General features: G+C 32.0%; 1 protein-coding gene across 1 annotated transcript in view; it reads left to right on the top strand.

Annotated features, from left to right (window-relative positions):
- Window positions 1-6,215: 6,215 nt before the first annotated feature.
- Window positions 6,216-26,340, top strand: part of Tpst (tyrosylprotein sulfotransferase) — a 58,716-nt gene continuing 38,591 nt past the window's right edge. Inside the window, exon 1 of the mRNA XM_088235931.1 lies at window positions 6,216-6,381. Coding sequence (XP_088092057.1) covers window positions 6,232-6,381 — 150 coding nt within the window. The 5' untranslated portion in view covers window positions 6,216-6,231. The remainder of the gene's footprint in view (window positions 6,382-26,340) is intronic.

Raw genomic sequence — 26,340 nt, 5'->3', positions numbered from 1 at the left:
GCATTTTTACTATTCACTCAAAGCAGCTATTATTAGTAGGCAGTTAGAGCTTGCTCATTTAAACCAAGTTTAAAAAAAAAATTATTTATTCATCATATAATACAACGTATTTTTTTAATTTTTTTTAGTCTTAAAATATTACAAACATAATAATTGAATGTCCTTATATTAACTCATATCTAATTATTATTAAAACATGTACTAATTATTAACATTTTTAAACAATATACGTACACTTCTAAGAAGCCAACTCGAATAAGATTACTGTTTTAAAACTAACTTATCTGCTAAACACATATTTTTTAAACTTACATTTAAATGAAATAATATGTTTTTGTTCTCTTATGTCTAATGGTATTTCCTTTTAATATAACTGTACAGCTCGGTGCATCAACGAGTTCTGTGTATTTGTCTTTTTACGAAATGGCAGCTTTACTTCATTTTTATTTCTTGTTTTATATCCGTGTTCACATTGATTAGAAAAAACCATTTAGTCAACTCCTTTGGGGTATAACCATTAATCATTTTGTGAACAAAAAACATTACATTAAAACATATTAGTTGACTTATTACAAAGAAAAATACAAATTCATTATTTTCCCGGAGTTACTACAACTCAATTAGGGATTAAAGAAATACTTACATTTTTTAAAAAGGATATACTCGTACATATTCAAAACAACAAAGGCAAGTTAAACATCTTTATAACTAAATATATCACAAAATATAAACGAAAGACCATGAACAGTTTCTTACACAATCAAAATAAATAAATGAAAACCCTTTCAAGAATGAAGAAAGTGACAAATCTAGCACTAAGGGAGATATGGTCGTTAACATCATATGTTACGCAGATGACACAAATGTATTGATAAAAATTCTTACGCTGTACACATTATATGATGAGGATTTATTGACTTTATTTGATATTTTATCTTTAAATTATGACTACTGTCTGTTTTCACTAAATGCACGTCTCATTCTGTTGATTGGCTATTTATATTCCCTCTGAAAACGATATGTATTTCACAAGTTTCCGTTTAAGCTAGGTAGGTTTTTCCAATGCTGAAAAGCGTGGCGCAATCCTTTTTGTAATTTGGCTGTACGACGCAGGCCGTACGACTTAGTCTAACATACAAAGCTCACATTTTCTTTTGATGGTATATACAGAACGCACGGTGAATATTGCTATCGCTCCCCTGAGAATATTCTGAAGGCTTTTGATACGTATATTCCTTTCAGGGTACTTTCCCTCGCCGTGTGAGAACCTTCCACCCGCCAAACGTTTAGGGTTTAGAGCGGCGCTCTATACTTTATACACCGTCATGTGAGGGAGTAGCTAGTGTGTCGTCACGACTCGACTGGAAAAATCGCGATATCCGAGTTCTGCAATATCGTATTAAAGGGAACGTATTTTCACCCCTTATGGTTTAAGGGTTCCTGTGAACATTTCATTTCGAATTTCGTTTTAAGGCCTACTGCTTTGCATCATTTATATTTTCTCAATATATTTACATCCCAACGTTTTGAATACCACCGATTTTTATAGTAAATGCTGATAAGCTTATTCGGGGAAAGAATCTTCGAGTCTTAAATCTTACACGCTTAATTTTTAATTAAATTCATACATTTCATATTTTTGCATGTGAAACACTCGATTATTTTATTAAATGTACTATTTCATATATTTTTTTTATTTTTTACTAAATCAACAATTATCCGTGCATGGTTACCACTTCGTTCTTTTTCTCAAAGCATACTCTTAAAAGAGTATGCAATGCCAAACAGTTTTGATAAATATGTATTTAGACATCGTTTTTCTGTCACTCTTTCGCAAATGCCTCCCCGATATTGCGCGAAAAGACAAGTACTCGCCGGAATAATCTTGCCTAACTAAAACCGACAAAATCGACGATTGGCTGTTCCGTTTTCCGCATCCCAAAACTAAACCGATTAGGTGATTTTTAATAGATTTTCTGTATCGGTATCTTTGCCGTTATTCAAAATGATTTATATTTGGATATCGTACGTCCGAAGACGGCAGACAAAACTAGGCGCTTTTTTAGATTTTTGGATAGTCTTAGCTCCCATAAGAAAAAACATATCAAAACAGCTAAAGAAAAGAGACGAAACACGCCAATTGTAAATATCCATAGTGTGTAAAAAAATATTTCTCCATTGCCATAATCCAGGGACACAATACGGGAATACGTTTGTATGAAGAAAAGTAAGACCGTTTTTCCGCTTAATTTCCATCGACAATTCCACCATATTCTCTAAATCATATAGTTTCTCTGCAGCTCGACTGGAATCATCTCCCATCCACAATCAAAGATATTCTACAGTTGCTTAGTTCAAGTTACACCGGAAAAATATTATCTTTGTCTTCCTTAATCTCTCCTCTTTTCCTCTCTCTATTCTCTTTTCCTATTAAAGACTGGTGTCAATATTAATGAATTCGTTTACACATATTGCTTGTTCTATTTTTGTCTCTATTTTATTTTTTATATAGTCGAATTCGTTTTTAAACTAAAACATGTAAATATCACCTTTTATTTAACTGGTTGGATGAAAGAAATTGCCATCTGGCAATAAGCCCGCCAATTTACAAATGTAATATCACCGTACAAAAGTTTATTTCTTAATCCGCGTATGCGCTCAATGGCTACAAGTTCGCTTTTTTGGATGTAAAATGTTTGTAAGGCGATTTTCAGAAAAAATATATTTTTATAAGTCATCCAAATGATTATTGTATAATATTTGGTCCAGGTATATTTATTTTTTCATTTTTTCTGAAAGCTTTGCTTAATATTTAATCTTGGCAGAACTAAATAATAATATTTTTTTACACATCAGGTGGTTGAAAAAGCTTTAGAATCCCAAACGATTTTTTTTTTGTACTTTTAATCAATGTTTATTATTGAATTGTGACATATATATTTTTTTTCAAGCAAACACAGTCATAGTTATAAACAATACGTACGGAATAACGACAGATAACAAGACCACGGGTTTCAAAAGCAACAAAAATATAAAAAAAACAAAACGTACAGTTTGCTAGGGGTGAAAGGAAGTGTGAAAAAAAATAGGGGTGAAGGATGAGAAAATAGGAACGGAAGAAAAGAAGGAAGAAGAAAGAGTTATTCAATATAAAACAATGCAAAAAAATAAATTAGTATAAATATACACATACAACATACATACTTATACATACACACACACACACATCCATATATATATATATACATCATATAAATATATATATATATATATATATATATATATATATATATATATATATATATATATATATATATATATATATATATATATATACGCACATGAACATATATGCATACACAAAAGCACATACGTACATACATACGCGTACATATATCTAATTAGTAATAAATTAAAGAAAACTAATAAACAAAATGAAAAAAATAGAAACTAAAAACGTTGTTCTTGTGGCGTTTTTATCGCAATTTCGATATGTTTTTTAAAACAATATTTTGTTTCGTTGAAAAGATCAATCGTACCTACTTAAGTTTTAATCGTATGATGAGCATACTCGATGAATGTATTCATTTTTTCTAATGCAGTTAAGAATGAACAATATAGTCAAGCAGTTTTAACTGCATGCTGTTTTACTCTTGTTTTAGTTCATGAGAAAAAATTAGATCATATGTATCCTATAGGATACATTGCCAAGAAAAGGTTTAATAAGAAAGCAATATTTTAGAAGAAACTCTGACGATATTTCATTCGCTGGACATATTCAACGTTAAAACAATAAAACGTACCATAAAATCTTAATTTAGTAAAAGGGTTCAATATTTCATTGATAAATTGAACTCTAGACCTCACTTACTCCATCAGCAGTAACTTTTCGATGCTCAACAACTTATTCAAATCCAATTTCATTTCACGAAAATGCTACAATCCGCCCGCAATTAGCCTGATAAATAATATCAAACAAACTTTCCAAATTTCCATTTATCTAACGTCAAATCTGACTGGTTAATTACTTGTCGGTATAATGATCATTGTTTATCTTTGTGTAAATACTTTGTATCGAGTGATCGGCAAGTCAATACCTTGAAACAACAAGCCACCAACTAATGCCCACAATTTCGGAATGATGTTTTAATTGGAATCTCACAAATTAGCAATAATATTCTTGGAATAACGCGACGAACTTAAACAATATTATGTACTCCAATTTAGTTTTGAGCAAAATTCAAACTGCCTGAAACATGATTTAACTTTACAGGTTTTATTTAGTTTGATTTTGTTTTTTATCATATGTATGTTAGTTAGTCCGCCTTTAGGTGTAGTTGTTTTTCTGGTTCGATTTTTGGCAATATCGACCTGAAATATGTATAAAAATTTCTTTTTTCAACTGCAACATTTCATTGTTCCTATACTGGTATCTGTAACGTAAAAACAAGCGGCATCAATGATCCGATCCGCCGGTTGTAAAATAAAAATGTGCTGGTCCTTGATCAGTACAGCACAAAATATGGCTTATATACACCATCCCGATTATGTCACATTGTAAACTCGAGACAAGATCTGGACTTTTTTAGTGCAAGCATTTCTAGATTTTAATAATCACTAAGATAGGCCAGATCTTGTCTCGAGGTATTTATGATTATTAATATTTTTGTCCTGGCTTTAATTTTCTTTAGATTTATTTTATTTCAATTGTACCTGTATAAATATGTAGAAATGTATTTACCGTTGTTAAATTGACTAAATAAGTCCGTTAATAAATATATTTTATTAATCGGGTTTTGGTCCCGTGGCTAGTGTCTCGGACTCACGGCTCAAAAGTCCGTGGTTCGAATCTCACTCTACCTCAACATGATTTCCATTTTCTAATAGTAAGTCATTTATAACTCGTTGAAAATGGCACTCAAAATAAAATATATCGGTAAATCATAAGAACGCAAATATTTCTTTTTAATATATAAAAAAAAAGGATTTATTTCACATTTATGTGAGAAACGATTAAAATACGGTACATTTGGTATACCAATTCATTGCTCTATGCTTCATTATGTGTGATTATAAAATAATGATGATATATTTTGTATTTATTATGAATATATTTATGGCACTCTTTTATGTGTATCGTCTAAATATATCCGATAATTTCGGTTTATTTTTCTAATGGAAATGTTTAATTATTAGGTGGCTTTTCACTGCAATCGTTTACATAATTTCTGAATTGGCACGTGAAGCTTTCATGATCATCTTACCTTCATGAGCTGTAATACAAATGACCGTTGATACGCTATAATTGTAGTACAAATATCTTTGTATCACTTGGTGCGGATAAGGAAATGGTCGTAACAATAATTATGTTATTGAGTTTCCCTAATTTTTTGTACTCTGATTTCTTTGATCTGGATCTAGATATTTAACTCTCAACATCTGTAAAAAATCTTTTTTTGTTTCACTACGAGTTTTTCTACACAACAGTTGAAGTTGTTATTTTGGTAAGAAGCATGTAAACGTGACTCCCCTAAAATACTCTTCGAAGAATGCGCCAATCTTATGTCCCAGGGGAAAAGCCTTAAAAACTCTCGGCTTCTAAATGATCTCAGTAAAGTTCATTGTATATTTACTCGGAAATATACTTGAGAGAAAAAAAAAATATTTTCGCTCGAATTGAGCTCTAATTAGATTTATTTTTATGTAAGTAATATAAAAAATATTTTGTTAAGTAAAAAAATATTTGTAGCGACAGGATTAGATGTAACGTGTTGTATTTTTTTAAAATTATTCTCACAAAACTTCTTGAATAAACCAAATATTTATATCACGCATTCTGGAAATCTACAAATTAAGATCTGAAAAAAAATCGTTGTTTCTATATTAAAAACTGTAAAGCTGTACAAAAAAAAACATTAAAGAAAGAAATAAGAACTTATCACGTATTCAACGAATTAATTATATGTAATATGTACGTGCATACTCACTACACACTCTAAAGCATTAAATGAAAAAAATGTATCTTAATAAATGCTTACATTGTACTCGTTGAAATGCTGAATTTCGCGTTATTCTAACAATCATAAAACATTTCAGTCCTCGCATGTGCCTAATTCCACCGAGTAAAATCTTTCATTTCCGTTCCTGTTTCGTTAGTCTTCATCACCTCTGAGTCGCAAAATGTAATAGGGTTTGTGTTTACCTTCTAGGGCTGGTGAGGGGTGGGCGCTAATGCGGGGGGTGTGCAGGATGCGCGGATCAGCGGGCCGGCGGGTGGCCGCGGCCGCAGCCCTATTCCTCTTGGGCGGCCTGGCGCTCCTCTACAGGACCGGCCGCTTGTGTGCAGAGGATGTGGGGGACCCCCTGATGGCCTCGCAGGAGGTAACTTCCACTCTCTAACTTTGCTGTCTGACCAAATAATTATTCACCCACTTTATGTTAATCAATTTTGGAATATGGTATAATTGGATTTGGATGTGCTAATAATGACGCATTAGTCAAACAAATAACTTTTGTACTCAAAAAACATTTTTTTTACAAGTCTCAGTCAGAACGAGGTCTCTTGACATATCGCACCCCCAGAAAAACATTGTTGTATGTCTGAATGGACTTTTTTGCAGGAGAGCAAAATAAAACTTTTCAATATTTGTTAATGCTCGTAACTTGATGCATTTTGACATTATAGTGCCCAGTATTTTTGTGGTAGACCGTTCTCTCGTTCGCCCTTTTGAACTCGTTTGACCGTTAAAATGTAAGAAGAAAATGGCAGTTTCATAATTGAACGTAGTTATGCAGAAAACAGCTAGCCATAGAAAAGTGAAACTGAGAAAATAGCACCTTTATGAAACGAGTGATGATCAAATATTCACTGACTGTTGGAATGTTTTTGATTTTGAAAAATGATAAACAATGAAAACATTATTTTTTTACACACAAACGAGAATATAAGTATGTATTTAACCAGTTTTAATGATTTCTACCGTCAGATTTTTTTAGTGCTGTGGGTGTTTTTTGCAAATTGAGAAATGCCGTTTTTGTGATCGATACTTTTTTCAGTAGGTGATTATTACAGTTTAATCGTATGAAAACGGTCTAGTTTTTTTGGCAGAACATAGATTTGACCTTAGTGCACCCGAAAACAACAATATTTTTTTTTTTTCGAAATTGTGGACTGGCAGCTTTCTGCATAACTACGTTCAATTACTGCAGTCTTTTCGAGGATTTATTTTATTTTTTTAATACTGATGTTTGTGTTTTATCACGCTCAAAAATCATGAATAAAAAATGAGAAAATGTTTCAAAACTTTATACTTTTTTCCCCTCAGCACGGTACACCCCCAGTGACGAGACATTATTTTCAATTAAAATAAATAAGTACAAAAATTGAAAAAAAATAAAGGAATATTTTAAAAAAAAGTAATTTTTCAATGTTTTGTCAGTTTATTTCAATTAAATATGATTTGTGTTTTTAACTCCTATTTTTTTTAGCGTTAATTATACTTTATGTGTGATTCTGGCTTTTAAGTGTTATTTGGAATTAACCTGACTTTGTAATGTTATTCACTGTTTTACGCGAAAATAGTTTTAACTTTTTTCTAAATCTTTCAATATAACCATTTTTGTCTTGTTCTTTCCATCTCAATTGATGTATTTTTTCCTTAAATATTAAAAATATTTTTTAGAAAATTCTTATTTTAATTTTCTTGATTAATGTTATTTTTTTTTATTTTTCATTTTATTGCTCAAACATACAAGTTTATTTCCTTTATGTTAATTTATTTTACCATCAACTTTTATTACACGTTCCGATCATATTCACCTGATGCAAAAAAGTCCATTGGGCGTAAATAAACCATATCTCCATATGTCACGCTCTTCAATTTTATCCCGACTTTTTGTCGAATGGCGTAGGGAGTTATTCAAACTTTGTGTACTTTAATAAAAAAAAATGACCGACACCCCAATCTACATATTATGTACATAAAGATATACAAAACGACTTGACGCTTATCCACCTAAAATAATGTTTAAAAAACAATTTTTAACAATTAGAAATATATCCCTATGTTGTATCAAATCATATGCTTAAATAATTAAATCTCTTAAAAACTCTAATTATTATAAACATCAACCGCGGGGCCTGCAGTAAAATAATTATGCCTTCGTGGTATTGTTATATTATTTTATAGGTATTTATAAAACAACACCAATAATTTTTTTTTTGTGAACACACATCTCGACAAATATACGCTACAATTTTAGTATATTTACAAGGCTGAGAATTTCACATAACAGGTAAGAGTTATGGGAGTATATTCGAGTTAAATTTTACTGCATAATCCCTTGCGAATTCATCCACCCCTAATCCATGTTAACAAGATAAAGTTGTGCTATTTAGGCTTTGAAGCTAGATGTTCCATATCGAAGCATTGGAAATATTATGTAACATAAAAATAAAAATAATGTTTTTTTATAAAATCTGTAAAAGATTTTTCTTAAAAGGTATGTACACATTTTTTTCATATTTGTTTATTATGTGATATTACGTGTTACATTGCAAACGTTATTTGGAAACGAAGAACTTTATTCGTTAAAAATTAGAAGCGAGGTGTATGCTACGAGGTCTTGAGATATATTTTTTTAAATACTCGTAAAGTGGTTATTACTTTGGCGTTTTTCCAAAGGATTTGGGTGTCGAATAAAAACTCCTACCTTTAAAAATGTCCTCCCGTTCTCCGTAAATTCGTAATAATCTCGGTGCACACAGCCGGCTTGCTTAGTAGCAAAGACCACCACTCTTCATTAATGATTCACCAATTTACACTGAAGAATTTAAGATTAGAAATCTTATTTACAAAAACTTTTTAATAAATTGCGGAGTTAACAAAGCGACGAAGCGCGTTTTGTTACGACTCTGGGGAGCGCGGTTGACAACTGACTGGAAAAATAATCTGTTTTTTTAAACAAAATAATAAAAACACGTTTAAATCTCCATTAGTGTCACTCAGTAGTCAAAAGTGAAAAGAACTTATTATACTGAAATAAATTAAGATAACGAATTTCGAAAAACCGATTAAGTGCCGAAACAAAAAAAATCGCATCACTATCTAGTATTGAATTAATTCATTCAATAAACTACATTCTTCCAGTAACGAATTATTTGAGGGATTCGGAATTTTGGATATAAGGCAAGTGTATAGGATTCTTTTGTTATTAGGGAAAGTATTCTTGTGAAACCTCAATATACATATACCTTCGGCGGTATTCTGAACGCAAAAGCGCGCGTAGAAAACGCATTTTTAACGCGTATTTACGTACTGAATACACGCTATCAGAGCGATCTCTTCGCGCGTAATTTCGTTCAAAACACCAGCCCAGGGTCAGTATTCTAATAGTAAGTTTAAATTTATCTTCAGTTTTATATTTAAAGTAGAATTAAATTTTCTGTATGAAAAATAGAATATATTTACTTTTTTTTTTCTAAACATGTTCAATTACAGGTTACCGACGAAGTAATTTTGAATTTTCATACAAATACACCCATTTTAGTACATAAATATCGAGGTTAGGTTATACCGTTTCAAAATGTACCGATAAAGATAGCGTTCATAATCGCGGCCCAGGAGTAAAAAAGTGTTTTTAACTTGAAATTTTTGTTAAAAATATGCTGTTGGAATTTTTAAAAACTTGCTGAAACATATCTGTAAGGAAGAAAGTAATTTATTATTTACTATTGATATAGTATGTCGGTGGTTTGTACTATTATCGCTCTTGTTTGGTAAATCGTTTATTCCTGCATAAACATGAGCCTTAAAACAGGTTTTGCCTAGCTAGACAGAGATAATGTATTCCAGATAAATATATTACATTGACATAATATCCTTAACCATAGATTTTCTATCGGATTAAAATCCGGATATTGCCTGGCCGAGGCAGAACAGTTCTGTGTTAGTCACAGAACTACATTGTGCAACTCATGGCTGTAAGATATGGGGAAGGGAATATGGAAGTTTTCCCTCTGTTGCGACAAATTTAGATCTGAATAAATCCCTAGGGAGGAAATCCAGCCAGTCTGCAAACATTCGGACATACTCAAAACATTGTTGAACTAACAGTAGGTATTATTTAAGTGTAGGTAAGCAAAATAAAAAAGTCAGAGTGATTTTACGGCATTAGAATAATGTATAAAAGTTAGTTGATTTTATCGCCGTAAGAATTTTCTCTCTACAAACCGAAAATGGAAAACGAGACATCAATTTCTTCATACACGTATCCGAGTCGATGTAGTTTGATGATCGGAGAATTTACAAAACAATTATTTTAATTAAGCGGAAGAAAAAAAAATACCTGTCAGTATCAAGTACGGCATCGGCGCGGAAGATAACGAATTGTATTGCATCAATCGGCCGAAATCATGTGTCAAGTCATCATTATTCAACTGACTGGTTACGCAACAAACGTCCTTAAAGTGCTGAAATTCACCGGTGTATCAAATTAAAAAACGGTATGACGCTTACTGGAGAATGTTTATAAAACCAGCGTTAAACGTAAGACGTTACTTAATAAAATCATACTGTGAATAATGTATTTCTTTCTATAGAATGTATCGGTAATAGGATCCGTCAGAAAGTGATAAATATACACATTTATGTCTGTCTATATTATGTATCTGCACCCCCTAATCTGATCAGGGTTCGCATCACGCGTCATCCCCTTATTCTTTCATCCCCCCCCCCCCCTTCCCACCCGTCACGTCACTGAGTGAGAAGCCATATTTCCTTCGCTAACCCCATTTTCTGACACAATAATATTTACGTTCACTCATATTTTCATTTATTTTCCTCGCTATCAACTTGACTTCACCTGTTTTTCTACTCTTTTGTAACTGTGTTAGATTGTTCATATGGCAATTTTTTCCTCTCGAAAAATATATCTTAGAATATACCGAAACAAGAAAATTGACAAAATTAAATTTGATAAAGATTATCAAATATTTCTCTGGGACAGAATCTGCTTTGTTTTTTTTGTTATAAGTAACTTATTTGAATCTACTATCCACTATAGCGTGAAGTTATTTAAAGATTTAAATCTTTGTTTTTATGCCCCAACGTTCAGAATATGTAGATTAGTTAATATATAAAAATATGGGGAATCGATTTAGAAAAAATAATTTTATTTTCAAAATCAATATGGGTATTGTTATCTGTAATTTTTTTCATTCATAATTTTTAAAATAAAATTGTTAAAAAATACGCATTCACGAAAACGCGACATGTTTGATCATAACTCTCGTGACGTCAAGATTCAGTTTCGTCTACAATGTTTGGCATTTTTCCTTACTATTTATATGGGCCGTTATTGTCGCGTAGTTTTTACGAAGGATTTTGACATTGTCAATTATATTGTCGTTGTGCGTCTGGGTACTATTCAGTATTTATAACCTTTTTTTCCAGACATAATGCACAAAAAATACTTGAATAATCACTAATATATGCAAATAAACGTGGATTAAATAATGTACGATGGCCTCTTCATACATTGTACGTACTGGAATAACAAAACGTCAAAATTCAATGCGAATCGTGACGTAAAAGCGGCTTGGCCAATGCAATGGTCGTTTTCGCTGGAATTCAAAAATATTTTTTGTGCAATTAATATTTTTCGTTCATTTTCAAGAAACTTTGCCGTATGATTTAATGTTCACTTTTTTACTACGCGTAAGAAAATATTTTTTATTTCCAATTTCCCGAGGGGCTGAAGTTCCTTATTCCTTGGGTTAGATCTTCGCGCTTTTTGTAGATCTCTTCGCCACTTACACAGAGTGGGATGATGAAGGATCGGCATGGTTTAGCTCGAAGTCTTATATTATGACTCGACTGTGGAATCATCTTCCATCCACTATATTACTACATTATCTCTGTTTAAATCACGTCTGAAGAAACATCTCCTTTCTCTTCCTTAATATTTCCTTCTTTCCTTTTTCCTCTTTTTTCCTTTTTCCCATTGAGTAATAGTTTTGATTTAAGATAAAAATTTAAAAACAAATACGTTTATTTCTATTTTTATATAACCTTAGCTTTTAAATCTTTATTTTATATTGAATATGTTCTATAACTTAAATTATAAAAATAAAACTTTTATTTTATTGGTTGGTTGGAAGAAATTGCCATTTTGCAATAAGCCCGCCAATGTACAAAAAACTTTATGTACACAAAGTTAAATAAATAAATAAAATTATGGTTTTATCGAATATTAATATATAATCTCCATCTTAGAACAGGCTGTGCCATGTTAGATGGAGACTATCATAAACAGAGAATACTCCGTTTTCATTTTACATTAATTGGTTTTATATAGATTCCCTGTTATTAAGTTTGTATGTTATTTTTTTGCTATAAATTTATAAATAAATAAATTAATTAATATACAATAATTTGTATACCATTATTTTATTGCCCTTGTTTTTCTTTGCTATATACTTTTTTGTTATTTTTGTTCAGTTTTTTGTACATCGTTTCTTCATACTAATGTTTTGGCTTAGGCCGTTTATTTAATAAATAAATCAATTAATTAATTAACAAGAACAAGAGGATCTGAATAAAATAAAATAAACAAAGTTGTTTTATTTCATGATAAATTCAATATTTAAAGCACGTAGTTTGTCATTTCTTATCGTAAATCATCAAAATTCTTATTTATTTTGTGTAAAATCATTAAAAAAAAATTTCATGCCGACCGGTTTCAGAATACGATCATTCCTTTATCATCGCTTAATAATAATTAGCCTTAGGAAGAATAATAAAAATAAGTTTTTGCATCTGGCGGGAATCGTACCCGCGATGCTAGTTTCACAGTTGACCGTCTCACCAACTGTGCCTGTAATCGTACGTCGATTTATTTGACATCGTTATGCAGCGCAATGTACTCGAAAATGTATAAGAATATTTCAGTACAAAAAACATGTATTTATTTATTTATACTTTTACATTGTTTGTATTCTTTTTTATACAGAATAATGTTCCCTCACTGGGGTGTTCCGTGCCGAGGGAAACATTTTACAAAATATGAAACATGCCGTAAATTAGTTGTTTAACAAAGTTAACATAATAATAATTTAAAAAAACGTAATTAATCTAATTAACCTAATTATCATTAACATAATAAACAATATAAATTAAAATAACCATAAAAAACATAACCAATTTATATAGACTTAATTTCATAAACATTACACACATTTTACCTATTTGGCTTGATCCTCTCATCGATCCGTGCGCAACCCACCTCCACTATCCATTTCTCAATAGCAATTTTATATTGTGAGTACTTACTAATTGCCCTGATGGATAATGGAAGTAGATTGTACACTTTAACCGAGTAGTAGGCTAATCCTCTTTGACCAAAGGTTGTATTAATTTTTTTTTTTTTCAGCATCAGGGTGGAGTATCTAGTAACTCTTGTATTTGTGGAAGGAGTTATGGAAGGTAGAGAATAATGTTTGTGTGCGTATAGTAACAGAGCTTTTACATAAAGTTGTTTTATAAATTTTACATTCAGATTTTCGAATATACGGAGGGAGCTAGTTCTGATTGGGACTCTTAAGATAATTTATATTAAAGCTTTTTTTGCAATTAATATTTGTTTGATCAGTGTGTCATTTGCACATCCCCATCCAGTAAGTATCATATAAGTATTTGAAACTTCGGAAATCACTAAGGTGCTTAAATAAAACAATAAAACATTTGCACTGGGTTATAAATTACTTAAGGTATTGTAATTTTATGTTTTCAGTACAGAAAAATATTAAAAATAATGATTTATTTATTAAATCGCATTATACATACATTAGTTTATTACAGAGACATAGTTTATGGTGACATAACCAGGAACGACCCATGCCTTTGAACCTGAGCCGACTCGTTAGTAAATTAGTATTTTTATCACGAAATATATGTTAAGCTTTATCTTTTATTTGAATCTTAATAAAAACTAATGCCTGAGCACCCGTTGAGAAACTATTATTTAATGTTTATCGAGACAAGTACGTCTGAATACTTTATGTTTTTTTTTTCTTATAATGTATTAATATTGTAATAATATGTGTATTTTATTGAATAGACTCTTATAGTACTAAAAACGCTTCAATTTAATTTTTTTTTTAATGAGTACCGGTTTTCGATTTACCTTATTATTTTTTTATTAAGTGGAAGAGCCTCCATCGTGATTAAATTAACCTTTAAACTGAAATCTCAGAATTATTTCGCTTCTACGCTTAAGATTTTAATTATCCTTTTCCAATAATGAATGCTATTGTTTAACTTTTTCAATTTACCCGCCGAAGTTAGGCTTTACTTTTAATAGGGGGTGAACGTAATAATGGAAAGGTGTTTCATTGGTTTATTTTCCGCTGGCTAACATTACTCTCTCCCGATATAAATCCTCCCCAGGATGGAAATCGGAGAGTTTGTCGTTTGAAGTTTCGCGATCGCCGAACTGGAAGGTGGTTTGTTACTTTTCAGTCTATAAAGTCGGAGAAAGATCAAATGAGTGAAATATCGGCTCAATGTCTACTTGCGTACTTAGCGAGCCAACAAAAGCTCCGGTCCTGACGGGTGGCGGTTTTCGGGGCTTTGGCAAAAGCTTCCGCATCGCAGTCGAAATATTTTAACCTTCCCTTTTTTATATCCTTTCACCTTGTTACATAATGTTAACGGGCAAGGAATCACATCGACGTGACCGCGAACCGAAAACCTCATTCAGCGCTTACGGTTCTAGAGATGTTTTATGTTATATTATATGTTTTTCTGTACCTCGAAATATCTCTAATTATTGTCTTATGTTAGGAATGTTATATTCCTAAAAAAAACGTCTATTTAGAAAACTAATCGTTATAGCAATGCGGGGTTTTGTGTTATTATAAATCTAGACATTTGAAAAATAACATTATTTGTCTAGGTATCAAAACACGAAAAACATTTGAAAATGCTCATTGGTTTTTTTTTTAGGTAAATCGCCATTTAGCGTAAAAATGCGCATTTAACTGTAGGTATTTTACGGCAATGAGTAAGTTCAAACCTACGGGAAATTAGAAATAAAAAATCACAAATTGATAACACTGCAGTAAGGGGTACAATGAAAGTTTTTAAAGTTTCTATGATTTGTTATTTTCGCGGTTTAATTGTAAAGAAATATTAAATTTTCGCTTAGTTAGTTTTTTTTAAAATTAAAAGTGAATATGTGAAGTTGAAGAAATACAATCTTTATGAACAGTTTACAGAAAGGGGCGGGTGTTTTCAGTGTATCGTAGTTATTCTCTTTTCTCTTTTAGTCGGCCCCGTGGTGTAATAGCGTGTTTGCCTACTATGAAAGAGGTCTTAGGTTCGATTCTCGACATGGTTGATATGAAATATTTATTGAAAAGGGTACATTTACACTGGAGTATTTCATAGTGCCTGGACTGGTACCTGAAGCGTAAGACTGATCATCTTACCTTCATGTAACAAAAATGAGCTAGATACTCTGCGATTGGTGTAGCAATGCAGTGCCCTATGCACCATTGAGTGCGGAAAGGGAATGATGATGAATTCTCTTTTATTTTATTATTTCCTAATAAGTTGTATATTTTATGTAGTCTTATATACTTTGTAGTGTTGAAATAAAAGTTTGATGTCAAGTAAAAAAAAAGATTCTTAATTAACTTCTCTGCAAACTAGAATCTATTGATAATTTTCCTTTGACAACTTCGCGTTTCTTTTTTCCTTTTGTCTCGTTTCGTTTTTACTTCTGATTTCTTCAGAACCGCCTATTTATAAAACATAACGTATATTTTCCGTTTATTTACCCAATACATTAATTATATTATTAACATTTAAAGCATTAACTTTGTGGTCAAACATTTTACTAAATGTTATTAAATATTTGTATATAACCACTTACCGACTTTTCTGTGTCTACCGGTTTCGAGACGTATCCGTCTCTTCGCCAGGACACCAATTAAACCAACATGCAAAACCCACTGTATACCTTTACCATCGTTGTTGCACAAAAATATTAAACCAACATGATATGCATTTTAATAAGCACATGCACTGATTAGGACAAACATGCACTAATTAAATTATGAAAATATTATATTGTTTGAGGATTAATGAAAAAAGAAGAGGGGATGGAGAGAGGGGATAAGCTTAATTGGTTTTATAGGTTTTATAACAATATTGGTTTATTAAATAATTCAGGTGTTTTCCAATTAAAGTGCGATTCATGTCCTTCAGTTAACGTTGGGAGAACATCAAGAAATTTTGATATTCGTGTTAAAGGACATATGAGGTGTCTTCACAATAACAGTTTCTCTGAATTCGCAAATCACCTAATCAATTTAAATCATTACTTAAATAAAAATACTGGAGTTAAAATCTTACATACAATTAATAAAGGGTTAAAAGTAAATAATATGGAAATATTTCACATTAGGAAAGCTTTAAAAAATAATGATCCTTTGATCAATAATCAAACAAACTTCCAATATAGTCCTTAATACGATGTTCCACTGTAATGGTCACCCTATAAAACCTTTTAAAATTATCCCCTCCCCCCATCTCTTCTCCTTTTTTCATTAATATTCAAACAAGAGAATATTTCCATAATTTAATTAGTGCATGTTTGTCCTAATCAGTGCATGTGCTTATTAAAATGCATGTCGTGTTGGTTTTATATTTTTGTGCAACAACTATGGTGAAGGTGTATAGTGGGTTTTGCATGTTGGTTTGCATGTTGGTTCAATTGGTGTCCTGACGAAGAGACGGTTACGTCTCGAAACCGGTAGACAAAGAAAAGTCGGTATGTGGTTATATACAAATATTTAATAACATTAATTATATTGAATTTGTTTTATCCACTAACCGGACGCGAGGCACCATTTTCAACATTAAGCTGTCGGACATTTTAATGGTTAAAGCAATAAATGGTCATATGTACACGCACACAATCTCAATCTATGACTGCAAAAAACACGGTCATGAAAGATCTCAACATCTCAGCCATAAAAAACCCCGGGTACTTAAAATGCAATATTAAACCACCATTTTATTACCAAATAAAATATATGTAGGAAGTAGGTACTCATGTACATCATTTTTTATAAGTTCAACTTTTTTCTGCAAGCTTTTATTTCTTTACCTCTAATTATCTTTTATCTTCCTACAATATTTTTTGTTTCATGTCGGCATTTTTAAAGGAACGTTGCCTTAGTTCAAAACGTATCAATAAAGCAAATTTTAAAAAGGTTTAATTAAAAAAATATATTTATTATTATATTTACAAAGTCAGTTCCTCAAATGAACGCAGTTATGCAGAAAACAGCCAGTCCAGAATTTAAAAAAATGAGATATTGGTGTTATCGGGTACAATAAGGTCGATTCTATGTTCAGCTAAAAACAGCTAGACCACTTTGATATAAAAAACTGTAATAATCACCTACCGTAAAACTCCCCAACTATGTCGTGCGGACTCAACTATGTACCAACCAGTGGCGAATGCTCCTTGTAATCGATTACATGCAGCTTACCATATTTTTTTGACATCGTAAGTAATGTTTTATAATACTGTAGTATTATTAGGAAAAAACACATCACCAAAAAAATATATTACTTTTCTTGGGTAAGTAAATTTATATATTCCTTTATTCCATACAGCGACCAGTTGCACCTCTATTGGCCAAAATTATAACTACTGGATTACACGAGATTACTCTGCTCACTTTAAAATCACTAATTCAAATACGTATTTAACCTAAAACTTTAGAATCTCGTTCGAAAAATTACACTTGGGATTACAGTAAAATTTTGCAGCTTTCATTAATGCAATTAAGTCTTTCAATACTTTTTCATAAGGGCTAATATTCTTTAAAATACATCAATTTGACTTACGACAGTCTAAGGGAGGTGACAATTTGCGCACTCGTTATGTGTAAGAAAGAGATAACGAATATATTTTGTATGTCGAAGTAATTTATCAATCTTATGTTTCGGTGGTTTGAAAGTAAATTTGCTTTTAAATAAATAAATATTTTGATATTTTAATCGAAACGAATTAATATTTTAATCCATAATACAGTATAAATCCTTTAGTGGGTTTTAAAAAACAAAGATTCGCTTATTGTTTTTTAATTGTAATTCGTTTTTGTGCATACGATGACAGTTGAATATTGTAGGTTATTCTTCAGTATCCATTTAAACTTTTAAAATTTAGTTAGAGTTATGATAAAAACGTTACTAGTGTATAGTGTTAAGAATAAATATATATGAAGAATTATAATATGTATAACTTATGTCGTTATGTGAATAATAATGTGCTATAAAAGTCGATGAAACAATGATTCTTAAAACATAATTTATGTTTTGTTTGGTGAACTATCGTACTCGGTAAGGAATACTTTTAAATTATTATCATTTATTAAGAAATAGTGTTTTATTTCAAGACAAGTTATCATAGTCTGACTTAGCCGAAGACGCACCGGTGCGCTAATGAATTATTTAATTTATTAATTACTTTTTCGACACTCGGCGCAAAACGCGAAATAGCTGCGCGGATGGGTCGTCGCTTTCTAATGACTTGGGCGGAGGTTCGAATCCATAGGGGTTCCTATTTTTTTTGCAATTATGTTTTTTTAAATTGTATTTTTTAAATCAAATGTTTGTGTTACATTAGAAAATATTTTTACTGAAACTATTAGCCGCTGGAGCCATTTGTTATGAATTATTTATTAAATATACAATAGACTTGTTTTTTATATGCCATACTACCGCTATGGACATTTTATCAGAATTTTCATAGCTTACCAACTTTAAAACTCACCGCTCGCCACTGGTACCAACCCAGAATCAGATGCATTTTATTAAATATCGTGCATTTACGAAGACGCACCCGGTTCTTTCTTTATCTGTGGTACAGAAGTAAGTTGGCTCCAATTTCTCATGTCATTCCATCGCAGCTCGCTGTTGGTCGTTTTACGCGGCAATAATTTTTAATTTAGTTGATTTTTCGCTACTTTTTGATTGCTGTCAAACTTTCTTGCACAACACACAGCACCGTTTATTTCCCTATTACAGACAATAATATAAAATAATAGCCACACTTGTGGAAATATTTTTTGCTTGACATCGATTTGTAGGTACAGTAAACTCCAATTATCCGGATGTAAGAATGCCAGACGTTTTCTGGATATGCAGAAATCCGAATAATCGGATTAATCATTAAATTAAGATAATGTTTTGAAAGAAAATGCAAAATTTACTTTTGCAATAATACAGTGAATAATTGGAATCACATTTAAATCTTACTAAATATGTCTAGCAAAGTTAATTGCTTTGACGAAAAGACTCGTGTACCCTTTTTTATTTGTAATTATAACATTTCTTTTCATTTTTATTTCCTGATAACGATCCGGATATTTCGCAATCTGGATGTCTGGAGATCGGATAAACGGAGCTCTACTGTGTCAATATGTAGTGTTCATCATAATCGATGACGCATAAATGTGCTAAATCATTTTACCTGAAATATAGGGCGACGACCGATAAATGAAGCCATCGTCGTAAACCAGCCAATGACAGGTCATAAGCCCTGTAAATGCCTAGACTTCCATATTACCTTCTCAAAAATGTTGTCCTTCTCTGTTGCAATAAATTTAAATATGAACAACTTCCTAGGGAAAATGTCAGTTAATATTATTTTAGTTTTACCAAAAATCCAGTATAAAAAAATAAATGGGAAGAAATTATAAGGAATATAAAGAAAAAAATCTAATTGCGATAAAAAGCTAATTTTCTGTGTAAAATTCAAAAACGACCTTTTTTTCAAACTAAAAATATAACATCTTTCTTTTTTTGAATATGCATTTTCGTCAAATGCAACTCTGGTAGGTCGATGAAAAAAAGATTTATGCTTCTAACTTTTTTTTTACTTATTCGGTTGAAAATTCCAATATCTATGAACACGCGCTGCGCAAAAATCTACATTTCGCCAAAAACCGCACGTAAATCGGTTAAGCTGTTTAGGAGGAGTTCAGTGACATCACACATACAGAAGAATTATATACATAAAGATTAGGGGAATTGCTATTGTTTATTCTCTATTTGAATTTTGAAGCATTCCGTTTCATCCTTATCATCAAGAAAGTAATTGTGATTATTACAGCTCTATTTGTCTACTACAAAGTTTTGCTAACACAGCTGTTTTCCAGATTATTTCAAGTTTAGTAACTGAAAATAGTTACATACAGCGTCGTGTGTAGATTTCTTGCTACAGTGAGTGTGGGGGTAGGTTTATCTCAGTCACAGATGTTCTTATCTCCGTAACAGCGTCATGCCATCACAAATCCACCCCTCTCCACCCCTAATTAATGATACATTAATATTAATGTACAAACATCTTATCTGTGTCTGTGCGGATGAAAAATACAGTTATGTGTATGAAATAGAACCATAATCCTAGACGAGTGTTTTCGACTCCATGGCTGCTCTCAGATAAAAATCCTGAAACAGGAAATCGACCGGAGATGTGTCTACCTTGTTGTGTAGTGGTTGACGCCTTCGTCTACCTTTCTCGAGGTGCTAGGTTTGATTCCTGTTAGGCTGGACGTGAAATATTAATTTGTTTCTTAAGTCATATTTAAGAAAATTAACCAATAATGGTTTACAATACTTGTTTGAACTTCAGAAACAGAAAGATGACGTATACAAGGTTGCTTAAATAATTCAATCAGATGTAAAACGGGATAAAAAATAAATCAGAAAACATAATTTGTCTTAATTTTATAACTTGTAATATATTTACTTAAATTATTTTATACATATTGATAATAATGTAAGTTATAATTTGGAACAAATCCAACAAACACGGTATTACCCAAAAAAGAAAGGTATTGATAACACTGACCGTGAAAACCTTCGCATTTATTTAAGTTATAACTTGTGAACAAATTACAACAGAGATGGAGAACATTTCAGAGATGGGAATATGGCAGTCTAAGCATTTACAGGGCTTATGACCTGACATGAGCTGGTTTAAGTGGCCACTTTACACACTGTGTAACATTCAAGATTTTGCCTGTTTTTTAACATCCATATTTCTTCAATTCTTCCATCTGTTGATTTTAGTGAAGTTAAACACAGGCAAAATGGTGAATTCACAGTGTGTAAAGTGGCCACTTAAACCAGAACATGACAGGTCATAGCCCTGCAAATGCCTAGACTTCCATATTCACTTTTCTGAAATATTCTCCATCTTTGTTGTAATTCGTTCATCTTAATTACTCCCTAGGAAGTGAAATCCAGTCTTTTTATTTTATTTTATTTATTTTATTTATTTATTCACACTTATTATCAAAATACAATTCCATATTCACTTTGCCCAGCTAACAAGGGTACATACCCCGTTCCAAGCTAGGCAATTACATTTTAATATATTATAATACTTAACAAATTAATATAGAGCACAGACAAACACAATATATACTTATTCGGATACACATTTTGATTCATATACATACAGACATACACATATATACACACATGTATATATAAATATACACATATATACATATGTACATACACACACACGTACATACACGCATGCGCATACACATACATACATTCATAAAAACATAGACAATTTATTTATGCGAAACTTCATGGTTGTCATCTATAAATATATATTTTTTAAATTATTCTTTATTTTTTATATTTTATTTTTGACATCCAGTAAGGTTCTCCAATCCGTGGCATGCATCAACTTTTCTGACTCCCTACGACCAATGTCATGAAAGAGCGAGGTCAACACCTTCCGTAACTTGACAACACTCCCGTCTTTCCACGATTCTGGCAAAAGGTTATGGACCTTTTTGCCTACGTTATAGTGTTGTCTCGATGCCAGAACAGTGTTGACCCCTTCACTTAGTATCAGATCCCTATTAGAGTATCTTGTGTTATGGTTGTGGTTGACGCTTGGGTAAATGTCTCTCTTTATGTGTGTAACCACTACCGTTCTCAATATATACTGTTGAATAATATTCAGTACTCTGAATTCTTTGAAGAGCAAGTCACTTGGATAGCGAAATGTTTTTTTTAAGATGACTCGGATTAAAGATTTCTGTGCAATTGCTACAGGTTCAAGGGCGGTTTTTGTGCAAGCTCCCCAACCAATTAGACCGTAAGTCAACACAGAATTTGCCAGTGCATGGTATAGGTGTTTCAAGTCCGGGACTTTAAGTATATTTCTAAGTGGGATGAAAAAATGTATTAAGCGCCTAATTTTTGCAGTTATAGTTTCAATTTGTTCATTCCATCTCAAATACTGGTCTATAATTATTCCAAGATATTTTATACTTTGAACACTACTTAGTTTTTTGCAGTTGCAATTTACCATCACATCCATTTTGTCTGCAAACATTTGGGCAAGCTCAAAATACTGTTTTTGGCGGCCTCCGTGGTGTAGTGGTCAAGACGCTTGACTCACACACGAAAGGTTCCGGGTTCGATTCCCGGTGAGAACACAAAAATTAAAATGTGATTTTTCCCAAGCTTGGGTGTTCTGTGATGTAATTCACCACTGTAATTGGGCCTCCTGGCCTGTTTTGGTGCAAAAAATAAATAACTAGTCGTTTAAGTTTTTTTTACAACTATCTAAATAAATCAACTTGTAAAAACAATCGTATCTCAAATTCATTTATTAGACGTACCTGTAAAAAATAGAATGAAGTCATTATCAATGTAGATATTTTTAACTGCACGCTGCATTTGTACAGATTTTTTTTTCATGGAGTGGATTATTTGGGATAGTTGCTGAATGTGCATCTTGAGTAGTTTATGCTATGTATACTCGTATGTATCGCATGTAATTTATGTTTTTCGTATGTTTTATGTATGTTTTTTGCGTGTAGATGTGCGTATGCATGTGTGCCTATGTATACGTTCATATATGTGTGCATGGGTGGCTCTGAGTGTGCATTCGGTATTTTCATTGGTTATCAACAATAACCTACATGGAAAACGCAAAAGTTAATTGTTTAACTATTATTTTCACACTTAATTTTTTTATTTATTTTTTTTTGTCTTATTTAATGTTTACGTCTTTTACATAATTAATGAAAACTTAATTGGTCATTTTGTGTTTGAAAATCTTTGTTTCTATTACTTATTATGTGTGACAGTATGTTTTCTAAATAATTAATAAAATAAAAATAAAAAATCAAATAAAATAATACATTACATTACATTACAAACTGCAATATTTCATTGTTCCTGACACCTAAAGCGTAAGACTGACCACTTTACTTTCATGTAACAAATGAACAGACTTTGCTGCATTTAATTTACCTTTATTAAATGTCTGCATAAAGAAGGATGATTAATGATTTTTTTAATACGCAAAGAAAATTATATATAAACGAAGACAAAGGAAGTAACTTTTTGATAGATATCTCAATCAATATAAAGGAATTATTGGGTAATGCGGAAATTTACAGAGCTCTCACTGTTCTACTTTTGTAACGTTTTTACAGCACCCTCTGTTGGCCGGTCTCGCACATTGTGCGATTTTCAGACACAACTTTGTGAATATACTCCAAAGCTAATAGTAAAAATACACCAGAGAAGCCCTTTTGCTCTATTGCATAGAACAAAAGCGATCCAAATTTTTGGTTTGATTTTTAGTTTAACAAACGTGTAACGGACGATTTCTGTTTGCGTCTGCAATTCTCGGCTTGAGTACCTGCGCCTGTTGTGTTGCTGTTAACTGTAGCTAACCTTGTGGCTGATGATCATATAATGTTTTTTGTCCGTATTGGCGACTCTATTAGCCAATGGCGTGTTATTACTCTAAGCTCCAAGGAGTATTTATGTTATTAAATTATTGTTTTTGTATTCAGAAAAATCTTGCATATACGTAGAAAAGTAAAAAAAACCCAACATTTTGGCTAATTTAAAACTAGGATTAAAAAGACATCTAGCGAAGAACTTCACCCAATATTTGTAAGTCACACTTTAATTTGAGTCGGTTTACGTTTCACGTGACATGTTAATGATTTTTTTACGTCTTATTTTCTTTACATTTTCGACTTAAGCACTGTCGTAAAGGCGGAAAAGTAAATAATTTACGATTGTCGCTTCTGACACCTTCTTGATACGCTATCCCGCATATGCGCCTATGTATGATCTCAGTTTTTTCATGCGCCTTGTAATGATATTCTTTTTATGGCATATTTATACGGCCGGTTTGTTTTTATACACCTCGTAATTTTGCGAATATACTTATATAACGTAGACCAGTGCTGGGCAACCTTTTTATCACAGCGAGTCAAAATTCTAAAAAAACCTGGCTTGACACGGGTGCCGTATCACATCTAAGAATATCTCCATAGGAATTAAATCCAGCCCGTCTGCAAACATTTGGACATACTCAAAAAAATATTTTATTATCTAACTGGTGAAAGAAGAAGTATGAAAATCGGAAAACTGTTTTTAGGCGTTGCCTAGTGAATTGGTTCAGCTGGATGAATCACACCGACGTGATACTGGTGATTTCATATAATTTTAGCTCTTTTACTTCACAAAATTCAACAGATGGAAGAGTTGAGGAAATGTGGATGTTTTGACATAGGCAGAATGGTGAATGTTACACAGTGTGTAAAGTGGCCACTTGAACCAGCCAATGACAGGTTATAGTATCACAAGTTTGCGGGCGAAGGCCTGGATGGCCTTTAAACTTCCGAAGGGTTAATTTACAATTCCAGCATTTTGGTGCGTATAAAATTATATGTACCGAGCAACTATTAAAAAACTAGGTAACACGGATTATTTTTTCTTCCTGAATGCAGGACAAATTTACCGTTTTTGATGCCTGCGGGGAGAATGATTGATCCGTTGAATAGGCTACTGAAAGAGGTGGATCTTTTCCATGCTGGGATTACCAGTTTTAGGCTCTTCCTCTAGTTAAACTAAAAGTTTTTTTTTTTTTTTACATTTTTTTTTGCACCACAACAAGCCAGGTGGCCTAATTACAGTGGTGAATTACACCACAGAACACCCAGGCTTGAGAAAAATCACATTTTAATTTTTGTGTTCTCACCGGGAATCGAACCCGGAACCTTCCGTGCGTGAGTCAAGCGTCTTGACCACTACACCACGGAGGCCGCCAAACAGTTAAAACTATGTATCATAATGTGTATTAGTGACTTATTCGTCTTTGTTTACTATTGTTTATATGGACCCTAATAATCTATTGTGCTTTTTTTATCATGTTTTTGTAGATACTTTATTAGATAATATATGTAGATTACAATTGGCGGTAGTGCTTTATTGTACATTTAATAAAATAAATAAATTAGCCCTTTAAATGCCAGACTTCTATATTTCCTTCTCAAAAACGTTTTCCCACTCAGATGCAACAAATTTAGTTCTAAATAACTCCCTAGGGAGGAAATCCAGTCAGTCTGCAAACATTTGGACATACGCAAAACATTGTTGAAAATATATTTACTAACCATAATATATACAATAAGATAGATACAAAAAAATATTTATACTCAAATAAAACATAACATAAAATAAAACATAAGTATACACGGTTAAATGGTGGACTTATGGCCACTACAGAATACGTGCGCGTGAGTTGATTTGAGGTTGAGTGAGAAAGATTGATTACAATTGAAGTTGTTTATCAAATAGTTACACACGGGTTACATCCTATTATTTCGTACAGAAGGAATTTACAATAGCGGGCACTGGCGGAGAGCTAGTAGCCAGACAACACGAACTGTTAAGATGAAATGTGTCGAGTATTTTCGATGTACGGTGTTTAGTAGCCTCATCCGGGCTGACGTTGCAGCGGACTACGCGTTGCAGGCCAAGGCAGAGCTTGGACCTGCCAACCTCACGGCTGTTGGTGTTTGCCCGCCACACCACTAGCAATTTTTTAGTCTTACCAAAATCAAATTAAAAATATAATTATGAAAAAAAAAATACATTGAGTAAATAAATAAAAAGTTAAGAAAAATACAAAACTTGTTCGTAGTGGTACTCTTCTTTACTCTCCAAACTTTTTATTTCTAAGTTAATGAGTTTGGACCTCAAGTTGACAATCTCTCGAGCTCAGATACTGTTTTAAAATTCTTGTTGTTTCATGTTGCAACCTCAAATCATCACATTGCATCCATCCGAAACCATTGAATTTCAAAGTACTGTTGACGCGCCTTTAATCTACGCTGTAGATAACTTCCCCCGAACATTTCATTATTTGAATTGTTTATTCTGGTAGTCTAAATTGATAGAATCTTTACCGAACTGA

This window comes from Micrasema longulum, unplaced genomic scaffold (genome assembly GCF_059751315.1).
Source record: "Micrasema longulum isolate JH-2025_06_02 unplaced genomic scaffold, ASM5975131v1 h1tg001474l, whole genome shotgun sequence".
Lineage (NCBI taxonomy): Eukaryota > Metazoa > Arthropoda > Insecta > Trichoptera > Brachycentridae > Micrasema > Micrasema longulum.
Note: the sequence above shows the minus strand (reverse complement) of the source record. Positions and strands in the feature narration are given on the sequence as shown.